General features: G+C 38.4%; 2 protein-coding genes across 7 annotated transcripts; one reads left to right on the forward strand and one right to left on the reverse strand.

Moving 5' to 3' along the window:
- Positions 1-621: 621 nt before the first annotated feature.
- LOC111457008 (O-fucosyltransferase 2-like) lies at positions 622-9744 on the forward strand. Of its 6 annotated transcripts, none has more exons than XM_023099114.1 (13): positions 622-1299; positions 1398-1481; positions 1566-1668; positions 1764-1828; positions 1913-2001; positions 2661-2781; positions 2874-3017; positions 3163-3497; positions 4802-5042; positions 5521-5825; positions 7411-7535; positions 7768-8683; positions 9341-9744. In XM_023099114.1, the coding sequence occupies exons 1-11, from the start codon at positions 763-765 to the stop codon at positions 7415-7417; spliced, it is 2031 nt and encodes a 676-aa protein (XP_022954882.1). In that variant the 5' UTR covers positions 622-762; the 3' UTR covers positions 7418-7535; positions 7768-8683; positions 9341-9744. The 6 variants fall into 6 exon arrangements, with proteins under 6 accessions (XP_022954882.1, XP_022954883.1, XP_022954881.1 ...); XM_023099115.1 differs by having other exon boundaries at positions 8260-8683; XM_023099113.1 differs by having other exon boundaries at positions 7411-8683.
- On the reverse strand, positions 7105-17579 carry LOC111457007 (subtilisin-like protease SBT2.4). Its single transcript, XM_023099111.1, has 8 exons — positions 16649-17579; positions 16300-16395; positions 10768-10837; positions 10356-10638; positions 9347-9660; positions 8966-9233; positions 8416-8688; positions 7105-7571 (listed from the first exon to the last, which is right to left on the reverse strand). Exons 1-8 carry the CDS (start codon positions 17314-17316, stop codon positions 7156-7158), a joined length of 2388 nt encoding a protein of 795 aa, XP_022954879.1. The 5' UTR covers positions 17317-17579; the 3' UTR covers positions 7105-7155.
- Positions 17580-18756: the final 1177 nt, after the last annotated feature.

Raw genomic sequence — 18756 nt, forward strand, 5'->3', positions numbered from 1 at the left:
GACAATATCTGCTAGCAATGGATATAGGTCGTTACAAATAGTATCAGAGCCAGACATCGGACGATGTGCCAGCCTTTTCGCTGTTCCCTAAAGGGGAGTAGACACGATGCCAGACACCGAACGATGTGTCAGCCTTTTCTCCGAAAGGAGGTAGACACGAGGCGGTGTGCCAGTAAAGACACTGGCCCCAAAGGGGGTGGATTTGGGGGCGGTCCCACATCGATTGGAGGAAGGAAAGAGTGCCAGCGAGGACGCTGAGCCCAAAAGAAGGTGGATTGTGATGTCCCATATTGATTGAGGAGGAGAACAAATCACCGTTTATAAGGGTGTGGAAAGCTTCCCCTAGCATACGCTTTTTAAAGCCATGAGGGGAAGCCCGAATGGGGAAGCCAAGGAAGACAATATTTAGTAGGAGTGGATGAACAATATTCGTTTGTTAGCGGTGGATAACTTTGGATTGCAATTTTCAACTGGAACATAAAGAATGAATAGCAAATGCTATCACAACCTTCCACGCAAACTTCATCTATGAAAAATCTGATAAATAAATAATGGGATGGGAAAGAATGATATTGTGATTCAAAGCTAGGTTGCAACTTTGCATAATTTTGATATTCAAATGGGACACTTGACTGATTAAAATTTACTTCACCTTAAAATTAGCAATTACCAATTGTTTTTGTTCCCATAAAAGCCTGAATTCTCTCCCTCTCATTCCGATTTCTCGGATCCAACTTGGATCCGTCATCATCTCCGAGAGATATGGCCTCCATGGATGACCTTCCAATCTCTGTAATGGGATCTAATTTCAAGCGAAACAGCCTCGTTGACGAGCCAGTTACTGATGAGGAAGGCTCCGATTCGCCAGAAAGCAGAGTCGGCATTAGCCATGTGCGTTCTGGCTCGACCACGCCGAGGAATCGTCAAGCCTCACCGACTCATTCTCCCCGCCTCGGTCCGAGTCGATTGGGGAGCTTTGATCAATCCTCCGGTGATGTTCATCACGCTTCTTCGTTTTCAGGGTTCAAGCTTTTCGGATTTTCGTCGAATGAGAGCTTGCACAAACTGAAAGTCGATAGGCGGGTAAAGAAGAGGGCGGGGATAGTGTGGTACCAGAGAACGCGATTCAAAGGAATTTTGATTTTGATTTTGTTGGTCGGGATGTTTTTCTTGGTGAATTGGGTCATGCTTTTGAGATTACAAGAGCAAGATGATATAATTGAAGAACATCATGATAACCAGGCCAATTCCAATCCTGAACTTCCTGGGAATGTTTCTTCCCCGAAGATTTCAGTTCAGGCATGTATTGTTAGTTCTAAATTGCACTCAATTCGCAGTCCAGTGAACGATTTTTACAGTTCTCTTATATAAGTTTTCATTGTTGATTATGCTAACAGGGAAAGCGGAAGGCTGGTAGAAGGAAATGGCCAAAGGGTAACTATGGTAGATTGTTGGCTTTGGCCGCTCATGCATTGGCGGAGGTACACTCCAAGATAATTTTTCGTTCTAGCCACTGTGATTTCTGTGGGATTTGCTGTCTTAATTCGTCAGTTAATTGTTCTTAGCAGGGAGAAAATAAACCTGAGCCGAAGGACTTATGGCAAGAGCCATTGCTTGCTTCATCTGCTTGGAAGCCCTGTGCTGATCAACGCAATTGGGAGTCGAGCGGTGATTCAATCTTTCTCAGTTCATGTGCATTTATAATACGTTTCATGTGATTGAAATTTAATGCAATCAATTTTTTGTTCTGATTTTAATGGTAGTAGAGAGAAATAATGGATACATTATGGTTACTGCAAACGGTGGAATGAATCAACAGCGAGTAGCTGTGAGTGATTTTTCTGATAATTATGAGTGTTTAAACTTTTAGTAGTTTAATTCTGATTATTGTTCCTTCTCCTGTATGAACAAGGTTTGCAATGCTGTTGTTCTGGCACGGCTACTTAATTCAACTTTGGTTGTTCCCAGATTTATGTATAGTAGCGTTTGGAAAGATGTGAGGTGATTGCTCTTTCCTCTTCTAGATTCTGTCTTACAAGTTTTATGTAATTCTTGCATCTATGTTGTTAAGTTTCTTGTTCATTAAAAAAGTTTATGCTCTGTTGCTGGATTTATGGCTTAGTTCCTTTTGGTGGCTGATTGATTGTGAACAAGGGTCAGCAAGTCTTTCTCAGACGTACATTTTTTCGTTCTATCGCTTTAAGATTTAGGGGAAAATTGTAAAACTGCTCCTAATTTGGAAGTTAATGTGGCTGCTATGAACTTATCTATAAAAAATAGAAGGCTGCGGCTGGCTGGTCGACTTTTTTTCTGAGGCCATGCAATAAAGGTTATTGGAATCCTACATTCGATTCTTTCGAACAAGAGAGGCTTGATACTTTTTGAATTCATTGTATTAATTCCACTTCCTAATTTGGATGGAGTAGGCAAGAGCTCTATGTTTCATTGGCTACAAAAATATGAAAGTTCCCTTTTCTTGTGATGATATAGTGATTATAGAAACCAACTTAATAAAAAGTTTATGATGTTCTCTTTAACTGAACTGCTTTGTCCTCATTGTATTTATCATGCCATTCATTATTCAGTCAATAAGCATCATTTTTCTGTTATATATTTCTCTGGATGGAAAATTGATGGTACAAGATTCTGTAATATCATAGTCAATTCAGCGATATCTACCAGGAGGAACATTTTATTAACTACATGACTCCTGACATCCATATAGTGAAAGAACTTCCAGATAATTTACGATCCTTAGATTTGGAAGCGATTGGAAGTGTGGTAAGTTTTCAGTTGATCTATTTCCTACGTTCCTTCGTCTTATGAGTTATGTGTGTGTTTTCAGTTGTCTGATAATATTAATGACTCTGCAGGTAACGGATGCTGATGTTGTTAAAGAGGCCAAGCCAAGTTTTTACTTGAAAAACATTCTTCCTATTATAAATAAGAATAAGGTCGTGCATTTTCTGGGTTTTGGTAATCGATTGGCATTTGATCCATTATCATTTGAGTTACAGGTAATTTGGCGTGGACATCCTTGTTATTTATATGCTTCTTGCGTTTTACGAGAATGGATGTTGGATCATTGTCTTTTTTTTCATATTTCTTAGTTATGTAGCTGTTCTTTCTGCTTCATATTCCTGATTCGGGTATTCCATCTAGAGACTTCGTTGCAGATGCAATTTTCATGCTCTGAGGTTTGTTCCTAAAATTCAAGAAACTGGTGCTTTGCTTCTTCAAAGGCTACGTCAACAAGAAAGCTACCCAGGGCCATTGGATAAACACCTTGTTGGTCCATTTGCAAAATCAACAATGAATGGAAACAAAGCTCGCTCTCCGAAAGGTTCCAGATACCTATCTCTACATTTGAGATTTGAGATTGATATGGTAGCTCATTCTCTTTGTGAATTTGGTGGAGGAGAAGAAGAAAGAAAAGAGTTGGAAGCATATCGGGCAATCCATTTCCCAGCATTGTCTCTTCTCCAGAAAACCACCAAGTACGTATTGTGATTTGGTTCAGTCATCTTTCTGATTTGTTCTCTGTGCTTGTGCAAGAGGATCACAACCATTTCAATCATTATTTACCTATTGTTAATGTCGTTTTCCTTGTTTGTATTAACATCATGGCTTACCCTTGAGGCCTACATCTTTCAGTCGGACTTCTACACTCCACCACCAGCTTATTTTAGACGGGAGATTTAGATTTCCCACTCTTTGCTTATTCTTGATTGCACGCTTGTCATGCCCAAAAAAAATAAAAAGAAAATGATTCTTCACTTATTAAGGTTCCAATATATGTTCAAATCTATTGTGAGATCCCACTTCGGTTGGGGAGGAGAACGAAGCAACCTTTATAAGGGCGTGGAAACCTCTCCCTAGCATACGCGTTTTAAAAACCTTGAGGGGAAACCCGAAAGGGAAAGCCCAAAGAGGACAATATCTGCTAGTGGTGGGTTTGGGCTATTACAAATGGTATCAGAGCCAGACACTGGGCGATGTGCCAGCGAGGAGGCTGAGCCCCGAAGGGGGTGGACATGAGGCGATGTGCCAGCAAGGATGCTGGGCCCCGAAGGGGTGGATTTGGCGGGGGTCCCACATTGATTGGAGAAAGGAAAGAGTGCCAACGAGGATGCTGGGACCCGAAGGGAGTGGATTGTGAGATCCCACATTGGTTGGGGAGGAGAACAAAACACCCTTTATAAGGGTGTGAAAACCTCTCCCTAGCAAACACGTTTTAAAAACCTTGAGGGGAAACTCGAAAAGGAAAGCCCAAAGAGGACAAATATCTGCTAGCAGTGGGCTTGGGCCGTTACACCGATATCAAACCTAGTGGTGCCCTTTCCGCTTTTATTGTTTATTGTGTGATTTTTGATGACTGAATTTTACATTTGTGCGTTGTGTTATGCCTGTATTTGATCTCTCTTCTCTCTGTTTTTAATTTATGACCGTGGCATTCTAACTGTTTATCATAAACATCATATGTATAATTGGCTATAGTCGTTTTAACTTTACCATTGAGGATGACGATCTGATATCTAGCCAATAAATTTACCCAACCCATCAAGTTGTTTTCTTTTCAATGTTCCCTCAACATTTCCTTTTTCCTTTTTTCTTTTATCCAGTGACTGCGAATCATAATCATAATTGCACAAATGGTAAAAAATTTCCTCTTCCTTTCTCCTGCTCATAAGTTCCTCCAAAATCTCTCTGAGTCTGCAAGTCCCATTTCATTAAAACGAAATGAGGCATTTATTATTTATGTATTGGAATATGATTTAACTAAAATGGTTTCTTGTTACAGATTGCCTTCTCCTGCTGAACTTAGGTCAGAAGGTCTTTGCCCCTTGACACCAGAGGAAGCAGTACTTATGCTTGCTGCTCTTGGTTTCAAACGCAAGACAAAGATATTTGTGGCAGGCTCACAGATATATGGAGGGAGTTCAAGGTTGACTGCTCTCACTAGCTTGTATCCTAATTTGGTCACAAAGGAGAAGTTGCTTTCAACATCAGAGCTTCAACCTTTTATGAACTTTTCTTCTCAGGTAATAACACGCTTTTGTCACTATCAATCAGTTAGGATGTTATTATAACAATGTTTTTTGATATGGAAGTTAGCTGGAATATTAGTTTTGTTCTCGTGTAGATCAACTTCGGTAAGTAATCCTCTTGAGAATTTTCTCTGACAAGAATACTCTGAACAGAACGTCAGTTCTCATGTCCTTTCTATTTTAGAACCTGTCCATCCGTTCACTATGTTGAATAGCACATAGATGAGAAATTGTTGTTCAAACTTGCTGCCTGTTTGAAGTTATGTACTCGTTCTTTGCATATTTTTTGCAATGCTTCCTTAGTTCTCGAGAAAGTTGTAATTTATGTTTCTGGATTATTATCTTGTCTCTATGTCCTTTCATCAGTTTAGTGTTGATGTGAAAGTTCTTGTCTCCTAATATGAAAAGGTTTCAAGTAGTTTGTTGTCTTATTATCACGTACTAGTTGAATGATGGATTTACGTTCTTTTAGTTGGCGGCATTGGACTACATAGGCTGCACGGCTGCCAATGCATTTGCAATGACAGATTCTGGGAGTCAGTTGTCGTCTCTTGTATCCGGTTATCGGATATACTACGGTGGGGGAAGGATGCCAACGATTCGACCAAACAAACGAAGGCTTGCAAGCATATTTTCAAAGAACAACACTATAGAATGGCGAATTTTTGAGATAAGAGTTAGGAAAGCAGTTAGGCAAACCAAGCACGTCTTTACAAGGCCCAAAGGAAGGAGTGTTTATAGGTATCCACGGTGTAAAGAGTGTATGTGCTGGACAGGGTAACGTGCTTTTCACCTTCTGATTTGAGTCTACTTTTCCATTGTAGTTTAGGCTCATTTGTTGTGAAATTATGAAACACAAAATGTTGACCAACTGGATTGAAGAGCCCATTTAGCTGTGTTAAACTTCAATATTCAGATTGATAGAGTGGTAATAGAAGATTTATGTCATTAGAATTGATCATGACATGTTTATGCAATCTTCTTTAGTTTCTTGGTGATGTTTTTCGATGTTGTGATATTTTTTCTTTATTCACTGTAAGAAGAGACAAGTAGGGGTTTTCTGGATGACAGACCCAAAGTAAAAGAGGAGTATTCTCTATATTAGAAAATGGTACAAAACTTGCCACAAATTAAAAGAGAACGGAACTTCATTTTAATACAAACTTTCTTCTGTCTTTGAAACATCAAAAGAGATGTTATAGGAAAGTCTTCATAGTCTGAATGGAAACACCAGAATTTATATTGGTTCATCCTTAATGAGTTGCATCTTTTCCTACACAAACATTTCAATTCTAGAGGAAGTGTCACACACGATCACTCGAAATTGGTCCTTACTTTCTAATGACCTTCTTAAGGTAGCTCCAAACAGTGGTGTTATTATACCTGTTGAGGCTATTTAAACCCTTAATGTAAGGTGACTAAAAAAAATTCTCACTCCCCAAGAAAACTGGGATTGGTTCTTCCATTTCCCTTTCTCTCAACTTTACGAACATCTCACAGAATTATCATAATCTAGAAAAATTGTTCAGTGAGGCTGTCAAATGTGGTTTGCATCTTAATTACTGTTGGATATGAATTCGGAAGTCCAGCATTTCGTTCTAATAATCATGAGATACAAACTCAAGATACTTTTGTAGTTTCTCTCAGATACATTCAATGGTGTAAAACTACTAATTACATTGTGACATACTCCTTGAATAGTTTTTCATTAATCTGCCCTTACATGAATACTCATGATTTTTTATTTTTATTTTTTGGGATAAAAGAATGACTGATTTCCCCTCATGTATGCAAAAGAACTTACCCACGATTCTTTCATGTTGTGTCACAACACTTTTGCACATGTGAAATTCTCTCCATGTCTCTGTCTGGCTTGCAACCTTTTAAAGATCCTAGTGTTGTGGTGCTCACGACCTTCAAAAATTATTATTTTGGGTTTTAGGTTGGACTTTAGATGAGTTTCAACTTCGGACTTTGATAGAGTCTATTTGATGTCTAACCATCCTAAAGTGGATTGCCAATTTTTATACTGGTAAAATCCATCGTTTGAGATTGCTTTACGTCTAGAAACTGACATTCAGTTGTAAAGAACAAATCAATCCTGACTTTAGGATACAGAAACAGCCAAAACTGACAAAGGGATCCTTCCAATATGGTTTAAACTTCCTGTGAAAATAATCTCCCCAAAGGTAAAGTGATTCATTTTTTGTGTAACTTTGATCTGTATTTCCAAGTTTTGGAGTCCTCCTGGTGCTATGGTGAACCATGGTGGATTGATGTTGATTGTTGTCCCATTTGGTGGGATCACTGACCACACGTATGTCTCCACTTTGGTTCCTACATTCTTCACTCTTCTGTGCAGCACCTGATGCCCAACCAGTGATGATATTGTGACTGAAGGAAGGTTCAGATCTGCAGGGTGTGGCTGTGGTTCAGAGGCGTTGCACTGTCCTCCAGTGGTATTTTTTATGACAGCAGGATCCCCAGGTAATGAGCACAAGAAGTTTATGTAGTCTTCATATTCTGTTTCAGGAAGATGTTAGTTTTCTTTATGTTTTAGGGTTGGATTGAGTCTGTTGCCTAATGTTGAGAACTGAATCGATACATTTATAAGAACACGGGAATAAAAAAACAGGTACAAAATGTTGAAAAATGGCAAATATAACTGACTGGAATATCATCTGGTCGTAAAAACTTAATCCCATTTTTTGCTCGACAGGTAGGGTTCATTCTAAGGTTCCTTATTCCGGTTGTAAAGTTGAAGAAGCCCTTCTCCCTACCCCTGACCTATGACCTATCTTAGGAAAGAGATAGTAAAAAAAAGATGCACGAAAGGAATTGAAAATGAAAGAAGAATCTGTGTTCACGAGATATGGAGTTGAGTGACTATCTTGAATCTTCTCTTCCCCTCCCCTTTTCTTTTTCGTTCTCGTCAAGAATTGATTTCTTTTTTGTATTGTGTATTATGATTGATCTGTAGTTCAAGGGCACTCTTCCTAATCTAAGTTTGAGATGGAATAAGACCTAGACGTAGAGTCCCATCTCATTGCAGGTTGAAATGGTTTGGTTTGTGTGTTTTCAAGGGCATGTGTGGATGCATTTAGGGAATAGTGTTTTTAGTCTGTGCCTACCTAAGAGCTAAACTTTGAGACATCAAGAGTTTATTATTACTAAGATCAACCAAGAATTTGAACATGTGACCTTTGGTTAGGCGACACTCGAAGAATATCGTTTTTCAGTAAAGTACTTTACTAACGGAGAGTCCCGCGCCCAAAACCAGGTAAAAGTGTTTTCAAGTAGTTTTGAGATTGTCAAAAAACACATTTTACCATGTAGTGAAAAGCTAGTGTGTATCATTGGAACTTACCTGCTGGGAAGACCAGTCCTGGATCCAAAGCGTTGGTCGGTTTGACAAGGCCAGCGCCCAAATCAAAGGGAGTAGAAGGATATAAACGATGAATGTTGAATCCCTCAGCCTGAATAAGGTCTCCATTCATATCATACTTTGTGGCAGTTGTTGACATTGCAGAAGCTATCATGGAAGGAGTCCAAGAAGGATTCTTTTGCTTAATAAGTGCTGCTATTCCCACTATATGAGGTGCTGCCATACTTGTTCCAGACATCAGTGCAAATTGGTAACCTATTTAATTCAGCAGCTATGTTTCAATTCACTTGTTCTCCCCTTTCCATATTACATAAATATGTCTTTTGATTACTTTTGGTTCTTCAGTTCTTATCTACTTTCTGTTTTGGTTCCTTCACTTTCAAAATTTCATGCTACAACTTTCATTGAGCTCTCACAAGGTGAAATTCAATGAAAGTTGAAAGATTAGCCTTGAAATTTTAAAAGCTATGAGGGAACTAAACAAAGAGTGATTAAAAATGAGAGATGGAACAGTAACTTTAGGTAAGCTCACCCTTCAAAAGTGGCTCTGTGACACTGAGAGGGCTCCAAGCAGCCCAAATTTGGTGGCCAGGTGCAAGAATATCTGGCTTTAGCACATCAGCTACTGTCCTGTTCATGTTCATATAATCTGGGCCTCTGGATGAAAATCTGCTCACTGTTGGTGCTTGGCTTCCAAATGAAGCAACTCTTCCTTCTCCTATAGCCGCTTTCCCTTTAAATTCACTGACCATTCCATTGTCATCCTTGCATGTATTTGCTTCGTAGTACTTTAGTATCGCCTGTTTGTTTCATGTGCAATCCAAAAGTTTAAGCTGATGAGTTACAGTAAACTTAATGTTTTTTTTTTATTGAAGTAGGCGTTTAACTTAGCTTATGTTTTGTAAAGATGTACCTGGGAATCTGATGCGTTCGGGATGAGAATGCCAGGAAGTCCGAAAGGGATGGGCTCAGCGATGAAATCGCCGTAGTTAGGATTTGCAATGAGAGCGAACCCGATGAATCGGAGTGTCGTTGCAGTGTGGATGATGGCTGCGAGGGAGGAGGTGCCATTGAGGAATCCTTGAGAGAAAGAGCAGAGGACTATGCTGTTTTGGACAAGATTTGGGTCAAAAGCTTCAGGATATTGGCACTCTTCACTGGGCATTGTCCCATTTTGGTTCATTGCATCCTTGGCTAATACCAGTTTATGTAGAAAAAAAGTGGGTCCTGAGGAAGATGATAGATGCTTAGAATATAGGGGAAAGCCTTTGTTAAGAAAATTGCTTTGAGAACTATAATAGAGATCCCGTAAAATATAGCCACAAAAATGTGTATAAACCAAAGAGGTTAGATGTTAGATGTTAGACCCACCTATTTCAAAATTTGGCTTTGGCTTAGGCTTAGAACTCTTCAAATTAGGGGTGTTCATGGGTTGGGTGGGATCGAGATAGGACATTTTTAAGACTATACAATTGATTGGGTAGTCAAAATTTTCAAGTCAAACAACCCTTGTTAAATAATGAATCCAATTCAATCCAACCATAAATTTTTGGGCTAAATTGATTTGTTCGGATCATTTTGTTTTTAATAAAAGTAAAATGTTTACAGTACAAGTTGAGTTCGTGGTCGGATCATTGGATTTCTTGAATGCCATTGCTTAAAATGTTTTTAAAAAATAGATCAAAATCAGGTTTATAAACATAATTTAAGCCTAAAACTAAATGATTATAAAACTAAATGATTATGAACGTAGTTATGTGTTTAAATCTTTGAAGTTTAATAAGAAAAAACAATGGGATGGACAAACTTTTGTTAGAATATTGCCTTCACTTATTTGTGAGAATATGTTCATACTTCTATCCATCTCTTAGTTTACACAAAAATGCTTTCAAATCGTTGCAAGTAGTTTTAGTGTGACATACCAGATAATCCTACTCCTCCAACTTTCTGGCCATTGCCAAGAAGAAGTGAGGCCGGATAAACTCTGTCAGTGCCTGAAGCTGCAACGCCGACCGACCATGGGCTGTACGAGACAACGGTTGCTGGGGCTGGGCCGTTGTTTCCGACTGCCTGAACCACAAGGATCCCAGCTCGCGTAGCAGATAATATGGCAATGTCGTATATGCTTAGGAAGGTAAGTCCTTCTTCGGGTGGTTCATTTGGTCCGACCGATAATGCCAATATATCAACTCCATCGATCACTGCCTGGATTTATTCAAAATGAACGGACCCGAAATCTTATTTTGATTCTTAAACTTTTAACACCGAAGAAATTAGTTTGAATTATGAATGGTACTGGAAATAGAGTTTTGTATGAAAATGAAAAGAGCTTACTTGATCTATTGCTGAAACTACATCTGTTAGAGTGGACATTGTTGGATAAACTGCCTTATAAACAGCAATTCTGTCACAAAAACAAATATCACTCTAACCAAATTACTAACTAGCTCACCACAAAAACTTACTGTTTCTCTAATTTAATGCCCGAATTTATTTAGTGGTATCAATTTTGCATCTCAAACCTATATAAGTATTATAATCTTAATCTTAAACTTGAAATCTTGTTGTAATTTTTTCCTTCAAGTTTTCGTTCAAAAAATTGTAAAAGATGTGAGCTAATAAATTTGAGCAGATAGAATAAGTTATTAACTTATATAGTAACTTTAGGAGAATTGTTATTATAAGTTACTCACTCATGGAGCAACTATGGAAAGTAGTTGCTAAATTATGGTCCAAGTTTTGTGCTTTAATTAGAAGATTGTTAGTGGTTCTTAACTTGAGGAGAAAGTTTAGGAAGCTAGATAGTGCTTTCTTAGCTATAAATACTAATGAGATGTATTTAGCTATAAATACTAATGAGATGTATTTAGCTATAAATACTAATGAGATGTATACTCATTTCACTACAACAAGAACAAAGAGAATTGAAAAGCTAAGCGCTTAAAGTTTTTTTGTTCCAAAAGATCTCTCCCCTCAAATTTTTCCTTTGCTTCTTTTACTTGTTTCGACATATTTCGATCATGGGTCAAATCCAACATATGGTATTAGAGCCAAGATGCCAAAACAAATGTTGTTACCATACAAGCCACCCAAGGAGAAGTGACAACGATAAAGAGTAGAAAGGAGGGAAATGTACGCTCTAGTACCCGTTACTCACGAAGAGTAACTAGCATGATTGATCAAGATGCGTGTCAACTTACAGGCACAAGCGTGTGGGACGCCATCAAACATGGTGATGTTGAAGAGCGTAAGGACAAGATGACTCTTGCTGCCATCTACCAAGCAGTCCTGGAGGATGTTCTTCTCATGTTGGCAGAGAAGGACTCGACAAAGACAACGTGGAAGACGCTGCAAACAATGCATGTGGGTGTGGAACGTGTCAAGGAAGCAAAGGTGCAGACCTTGAAGAGTGAGTTTGAGGCTATTCGCATGAAGAACGGTGAGTCAATAGACGATTTTGCCATAAAATTGACGACGATTGTTAGCGGCATCCGTTCATTAGGCGACATGGTGGAGGAGATCTTTATCGTTAAGAAGTTTCTTCGAGCTATTCCCCCAAGATTCATGAGATCATTACCTCCATTGAGCAATTCGGCGACCTCAAGAACATGTTATTGAGGAGGTTGTTAGTCGTCTTAAAGTCCAAGAGGAGAGACTTCTTTGCTATGAAGACAAAGAGATGAAGAAACACCTCTTACTCACACATGAGGAGATACTAGCATGGACAAAAAGGAAAGATGCGGCTGACTCTTCTGCTTCATGTACGAATGGACATGGCAACCACAATAAGGAATGTAGAGGTCGTGGGCTTGGGAGCGGTCATGGGCGCAGACGTGGTGGTAGAGGAGGCCGTGGCAATACCTCACAAACCCATGACAATGCCAACCCCGGGAAGGACAAGAGTATGAACAAGTGTTACTCTTGTAGAAATATGGGCACTATGCAATAGAGTGCCGCAAGAAGAAGCGCGATAAGGAGGCAAACCTCACACTCACGTAGGATCAAGAGCCCACACTAATGTTGGCCGAGAAGATGCCCGATCTGTTGATGCTCAACGAAGAGAAGGTTATGGCGAACCTTCTCACAAAAGGAGAAGACCGAGTGGAGACAAACATATGGTACCTTGACAGCGGAGCAAGCAACCACATGACCAGATATCAAACAAAGTTCAAGGAGCTTGATGAGAAGCTCATTAGAAAATGTAAAGTTTGGTGATGGATCAATCGTACCAATCGAAGGCAAAGGATCCATCTTGTTCCAGTGCAAGAACGGTAACCAACGTTTACTAACGAAGGTATATTGTATCCCAAGCTTGAAGAGTAATATTATCAATCTTGGCCAGATAACAGAAGAAAGAAGCATAGTGGAGTTAGTTGGTCCGTTCATCAAGATGTTACAGAAATGGAACTTAGTTGATGGAAGGTAAAAGGGGCGCATAACCTGTACAAGATACTATTGGAGATCAGTCAGCCCACCTCTCTACTGACGGCACTTGCAGACCCAGCTTGGTTATGACATGCAAGACTTGGGCACGTGAACTTTCAGGCACTCAAAATGATGGGAGAGAAGAAGATGGCTATGGAGCTACCTAAAATCATACACCCGAATCAACTAAGTGAAAGTTGTCAAATCTCCAAACAAGCAAGATTGTCATTTTCAGATCAAACCAGCTCTCGTGCTGAGCAACCACTGCAACTGGCTCATGCAGATTTGTGTGGCCTGATCACCCGATCATCGATTGCTGATAACAATTATTTTCTCTTGTTGACAATTTTAGTCGTTAGATGTGGTGTACATGCTAAAAAAAAAAAAAAAAAAGGAGAGGCATTATGTGCATTCAAGAAGTTCAAAGGACTCGTTGAAAATGGGTCTAATCACAAGCTGAAAATCTTTCGCACCGACCGAGGTGGCGAGTTCTTATCTCAAAATTTCTCAAATTTTTGCGAAGAATAAGGTATCAAGTGTCAACTCACTACGCTGTACACTCCACAACAAAATGATGTGGTCAAATGAAGAAATCGAACCATAATGAACACTACAAGAAGCTTACTCAGGAGCGTGCAAGTCCCGACAATTTTTTGGGCCGAAGCAATACAACATGTAGTTTATCTTCTAAATCGTTTACCAACAAAGACGCTGGACACTCGCACCCCTTACGAAGCATTGTTCAATGAGACATCTCACTCGAGTATCTAAGAGTCTTCAGATGTATAGCACATGTTAAGACTACAAAGCCATATATAAAGAAACTTAATGAAAGAAGCCAAAAGATGATGTATTTTGGCGTAGAGGATGGGACCAAGGCACACAGGTTATATGATCCGCAACATGAGAAAATTCATGTAAGTAGAGATGTCGTATTCGAAGAAGAGAAGAAGTGGGATTGGTGCAGCGTTGGCGATAACAAGCAACTGTTACAGAGTTCACTACTCTGGAAGAAGAGGGAGACGCAACAAACCTAGAAAGTGCCCCTACAACAACATCAATAAGTCCCCACATGTCATCATCGGTGACACAGAAAGGTGTGATGGACTCTCTAGAGTTAAAGAGCTCAGGAGAATTCACAACTGAAGATGAATCAAAGAAGTTTCGTTCTCTTGCTAAAATTTATACGAATACACTTGAAAAAGAATTGGATACCGACAAGTTAGTATTGCTCACGACTGAGGAGTCGCAACCTACCATGAGGCACCAATTGAGACGATGTGGTAGGAGGCCATGCAAAAAGAGCTTGAAGCCATTGAGAGGAACAAGACGTGGGCACTAACTAACTTATCGATCGGACACAAGCCCATCAGTTTGAAGTCGTTGTTTAAGTTGAAGAACAATAGTGAAGGAAATGTCATCAAGCATAAAGCAAAGCTCATTGCAAAGGGATACGTGCAATGACAAGGAGTTGATATTGAGGAGGTTTTCGCGTCTGTAGCTAGAATGGACACTTTAAGGTTGATTCTTGCCCTCGCAGCTCAACATGGGTGGGAGGTCCATCACTTGGACGTCAAATCAGCATTTTAAATGGTGACCTCCAAGAATAAGTGTACGTTGCCCAACCTGAAGGGTTCGTCATCAAAGCTAAAGAGCACAAAGTGTACAAGTTGTCAAAGACCTTCTACTGTTTACGGCAAGCACCAAGGGCGTGGAACATACATCTGGACAAGAGTTTAAATAGACTAAACTTCATGAATTGCTCGCAAAAACAAGCAGTGTATACAAGAAACAATGAGGTTGAAACACTCATAGTTGGCATGCGCGTTGATGACCTGATCGTCACTGGTACAAGTGTGGAAGACATCAAAGAGTTCAAGCAGCAAATGATGAAAGAATCTGAGATGACTGATATCGGATTACTCACGTACTACCTCGATATTGAAGTGGACCAAATGAAAGATTGCATCATGCTAAAGCAATCGGTTTATGCTAAGAAGTTGTTGCAGCAATTTAAGATGAAAGAGTGCAACCCGACAAAGTATCCCATGGAAGCAAAGTTACAACTCAGGAAAGATGCTAAAGGAAGCTTGATGAATTCCACCGAGTATAGACGCGGCATCAGAAGTCTAAGGTATTTGACTCATACTCGTCCGGACCTTTCATATGTTGTTGGAATAGTAAGTAGGTATATGGAAAATCCCACTATGACGCATCATCAAGAGGTCAAACACATTCTCTGTTATGTGAAGGGAACCACAAGCTACGGGTTGAAGTATCAAAGAGGGCGAGGTTCTGAAGAACTAGTCAGTTTTATCGATAGTGATTTAGCTGGAGACATTGACAAAAGAAAAAGCACGGCAAGAATGGCTTTTCATATTAATGAAAACTGGATCTCTTGACAATCTCAGAAGCAGCGACCTGTGGCACTATCTTCCTATGAGGCTGAGTTCATGGTAGCAACTATAGCATCGTGCGAAGCATTGTCGCTGAGAAATTTGTTGAGCGAAGTGACTAGAAGTGAACTAAAACCGGTAACTCTCTACGTCGACAACAAATCTGCGATTGCACTGATGAAGAATCCAATATTTCACGGACACAACAAATTGAGTGTGTTGAGAAGAGACAAATCGTTGTGGAGTCCATATGCACTAGAGAGCAACATGCAGATATTCTAACTAATGCCCTAGCAAGGGTTAAGGGAATTGCTGGGAGTGAAGAATCTCGAACAAAATCAAGTTTACGGAGAAGATTGTGAGCTAATAAACTTGAGCTAGTAGATTAAGTTACTAACTTATACAGTAATTTTAGGATAGTTGTTGGTAGAGTTAGCAGAATAAGTTACTAACTTATAGAGCAACTATAGAAGAATTGGTAGTAGTAGCCAAACTGTGGACCAAGAATTAAGAAGATTGTTAGGGTTCTTAATTGAAGAGAAAGTTTAGGAAGCTAGTTAGCAGTTTCTCCATTATAAATACTAATGATATGTATGTTCATCTCACTGCAATAAGAACAAACATAATTGAAAAACTAAGCTTACTTTGCTCCAAAAGATCTCTCCCCTCAAGTTTTTTCTTTTACTTCTTTTTCTTGTTTCGACATATTTTGATCGTTGATCAAATCCAACGAAAGAGAATATTCTCATATACTTTCAATGAATTATAAAACATATGCACGGTAGAAAATAAATTGAAAAAAAAATTCAAAGAAAAACAACGTTAGAGCTCAATTTTTGTTAAAATTTGTTAGTTTTAGAAAAGTAATTCAGTATTGATCAAATTTAAATTTATGCCAAACATATTATTATTATTGAATTTATGAGTTTGATAAAATTAAAAGTTTAGGATAAAAATTCTATTAGTTGTTCAACTAAAATTTATAGAAAGAAAAATAAAAAAATAAAAAATAATGAGATATATAAATGAATGAATTTGCATGTACCGTGCACGTGGTGCCATCCCACTAGCGAATCCATAGAAAAAACCATTAACATAAACAGGAACTCCACCATTCCCGGCAGCAATGGACGCCACATGGCTGAGATGAGAGTGTTAAGGATATTTAGTATGGAGAATTATAGTTTACCATATATATCATATTTGATCTTTTATTATAGGCAGATATGTAGTATCATATTTTTTATTTTTTTCTCTTTCCATTTATTTTATATTCTTCTTAATTTATTTAATTTTCTAAAGGATAATAAATAGAAAACTTTTACACCACTTGAATAGCAAATACTGTCACACAAACAAACACAAACTCAACATATATACGATGAAAAACGCACCTCCCATGGCCTTCTGCATCAAATGGAGAGAGAAAATCGACAGAAGAATTAAGCTTTGCAACCGCTCGAGCCCCCTCCGAGAAAAACCTAGCCCCAACTATCTTCCCATTGCACGAACTCAATGGAAAAAACCGACCCTTTTCACAAAACAGCCTCAAATCTTCATAACCATCATCAAAACCAAAGCTTGGGTGTGTTGGGTCAATCCCAGAGTCCACAAACCCAATAACAATCCCTTCCCCATCAGGGCTAGTTTTAGTCTTCTTGGAACATACCCTTGATTTGGAGGGCACCCCTAGAAACTTAGGGGTATAAGTTGTCATCTTTCTCACTCCTCTATCTCTCTCCACTAATTTCACTCCATTGGCTTGTCTTAGCTTGGCGGCCTCCGATGGCGTTGTGTGCACTGCAAAGCCATTCATTATGTGCTTGAAGCTTTGAAGCTTTGTGTAGCTTTTTAGTGTGTTTTGAAGAAGATGGTCTTCGTTTGAGCTTTCTTCCATTAAAACTAAGTATATTTGCCTCTCTTCTGCAAAGCAATACACAAGAACTAAACTTGCTATCAAAATTGAACGAAACTCCATCATTCTATGGCTACCCTTTACTGTTTTTCTGTACATGTTTATGTAGAGAAAGAGTAGCAAGGTTAATGTGAAGAAGATACTCATAAATGCTCAACTGCTTGCCAATTTTGAGCTCAAACCCCACGCCAAACAGCCGCTGGTAACGTTTTTCTTCCTTGATTTTGGTGTTTGTAACGTACAATTTGGCATGATTTCAACCCTCTCAACATGCATGCAATATCACATGATCTTCCGTGTACGAAGTCTACGGTTTAGAGTTCAGGGTTCAACGTTCAAACATCTAATATTTTAATTGAGTTTGACTCAGCTAGCATGTTTAGGCATGTATGATTTAGTCGTTGAACATTTAAAATCTTAAATTTTGTAATGAAAATTGTTTATCAGACTTCGACTTTTAATCGCTAAGAATACAAATTTTTGGTCTTTTAATGTATGTAATAATACTTTAATTAATTAAGTTATGTTTGGATTGAGTAATCTAGTTATAGTTTCGGGTTCAGATACACTATTTTATGTATGAAATGTAAAATTAAATGTAAAAGTTGAAAGAGATTTGTCTACAATGATATCTAATATTATATGATAATCATAACTAATGGGATCTAAGAATCATCATAAACCCGTATAGATATAGATCACAAACGTTAATACCTTTCAAATCAAATTGATTTTATTACAAATGATTTTAACTCTTGAAAATTCGATTCAACAACTAATTGAAGAACTGTACCAGAACATCAAAATGATAACTCACCCTAAAAGAAAATAAAATTTGGATTATCTTGTTGATCAAATATTTAAAACATGAAAACATATTTCCACGAATAAGATTGATCATGTAAAACTTGAATGATTCTACCTATACAACCTAAACTACTTAGAATTGTAAATAAATTTAGACCTTGAATAAAAGAGTAAATAAAAAAGTTTAAAACTTAAAATACATTAAATAAAATACCATAAATCTAAATCCCATTGTAAATTAAGTTGAAATTTTTTTATGAAATTTGTAGTATTTTAAACAACATTCGTCACCACCCAAAACTTAACAAGTTGTGACTCAAAATGACAATGTGTGTAATGTGAATGTAAGAAATACTTAGAAAAAACATCATACATAGAATCATTTATTTAAATAAAAGAAAAAAAATCAATACAATGTGTTAAATCGTTGACCAGTTTTGACAATGAAAGATGTGGAAGTTTACCGTACAAAAAAGAGAATAGACTGATGTCTCGGGACACGTACAATTTCCTCTGTGGCCATCCACATATCTCAAGTACACTCTCTCTCGACCCGTAGCATCACAAATCTAGGAAAGAAAAATGTAGCAAGGATGAGTAGAAAAATTATACTCGGTAAACCATCTACTTTGTGGGTTCTCATCGTGTTCTAGTAACAGATTCTCACGAGCTTTTCATTGGCTCTAAAACGTATGGTTCTAGTTTTATTCCCTTGGGGCTATTCTAGTCTCTGTCCTTTTATTTTAAATCCTGAGAGTTCCTTATGTCGTGTTGAGAATG

The sequence above is a fragment of the Cucurbita moschata genome, unplaced genomic scaffold, assembly GCF_002738365.1.
Source record: "Cucurbita moschata cultivar Rifu unplaced genomic scaffold, Cmos_1.0 Cmo_Scf00019, whole genome shotgun sequence".
In the NCBI taxonomy this organism is placed as follows: domain Eukaryota; kingdom Viridiplantae; phylum Streptophyta; class Magnoliopsida; order Cucurbitales; family Cucurbitaceae; genus Cucurbita; species Cucurbita moschata.

Bases quoted from the DNA above. Each gene is read 5' to 3' on its own strand.
- LOC111457007 (XM_023099111.1), bottom strand. From the start codon at position 17,316: ATGAGTATCTTCTTCACATTAACCTTGCTACTCTTTCTCTACATAAAC. The intron at 16,396-16,648 runs GTGCGTTTTTCA...CTCTCATCTCAG, and splicing joins GATGCAGAAGGCCATGGGAG to CCATGTGGCGTCCATTGCTG. The intron at 10,639-10,767 runs GTAAGCTCTTTT...GAATAAATCCAG, and splicing joins TAGTTTCAGCAATAGATCAA to GCAGTGATCGATGGAGTTGA.
- LOC111457008 (XM_023099113.1), top strand. From the start codon at position 763: ATGGCCTCCATGGATGACCTTCCAATCTCTGTAATGGGATCTAATTTC. The intron at 2,002-2,660 runs GTGATTGCTCTT...GTAATATCATAG, and splicing joins AGCGTTTGGAAAGATGTGAG to TCAATTCAGCGATATCTACC. The intron at 2,782-2,873 runs GTAAGTTTTCAG...ATGACTCTGCAG, and splicing joins TGGAAGCGATTGGAAGTGTG to GTAACGGATGCTGATGTTGT.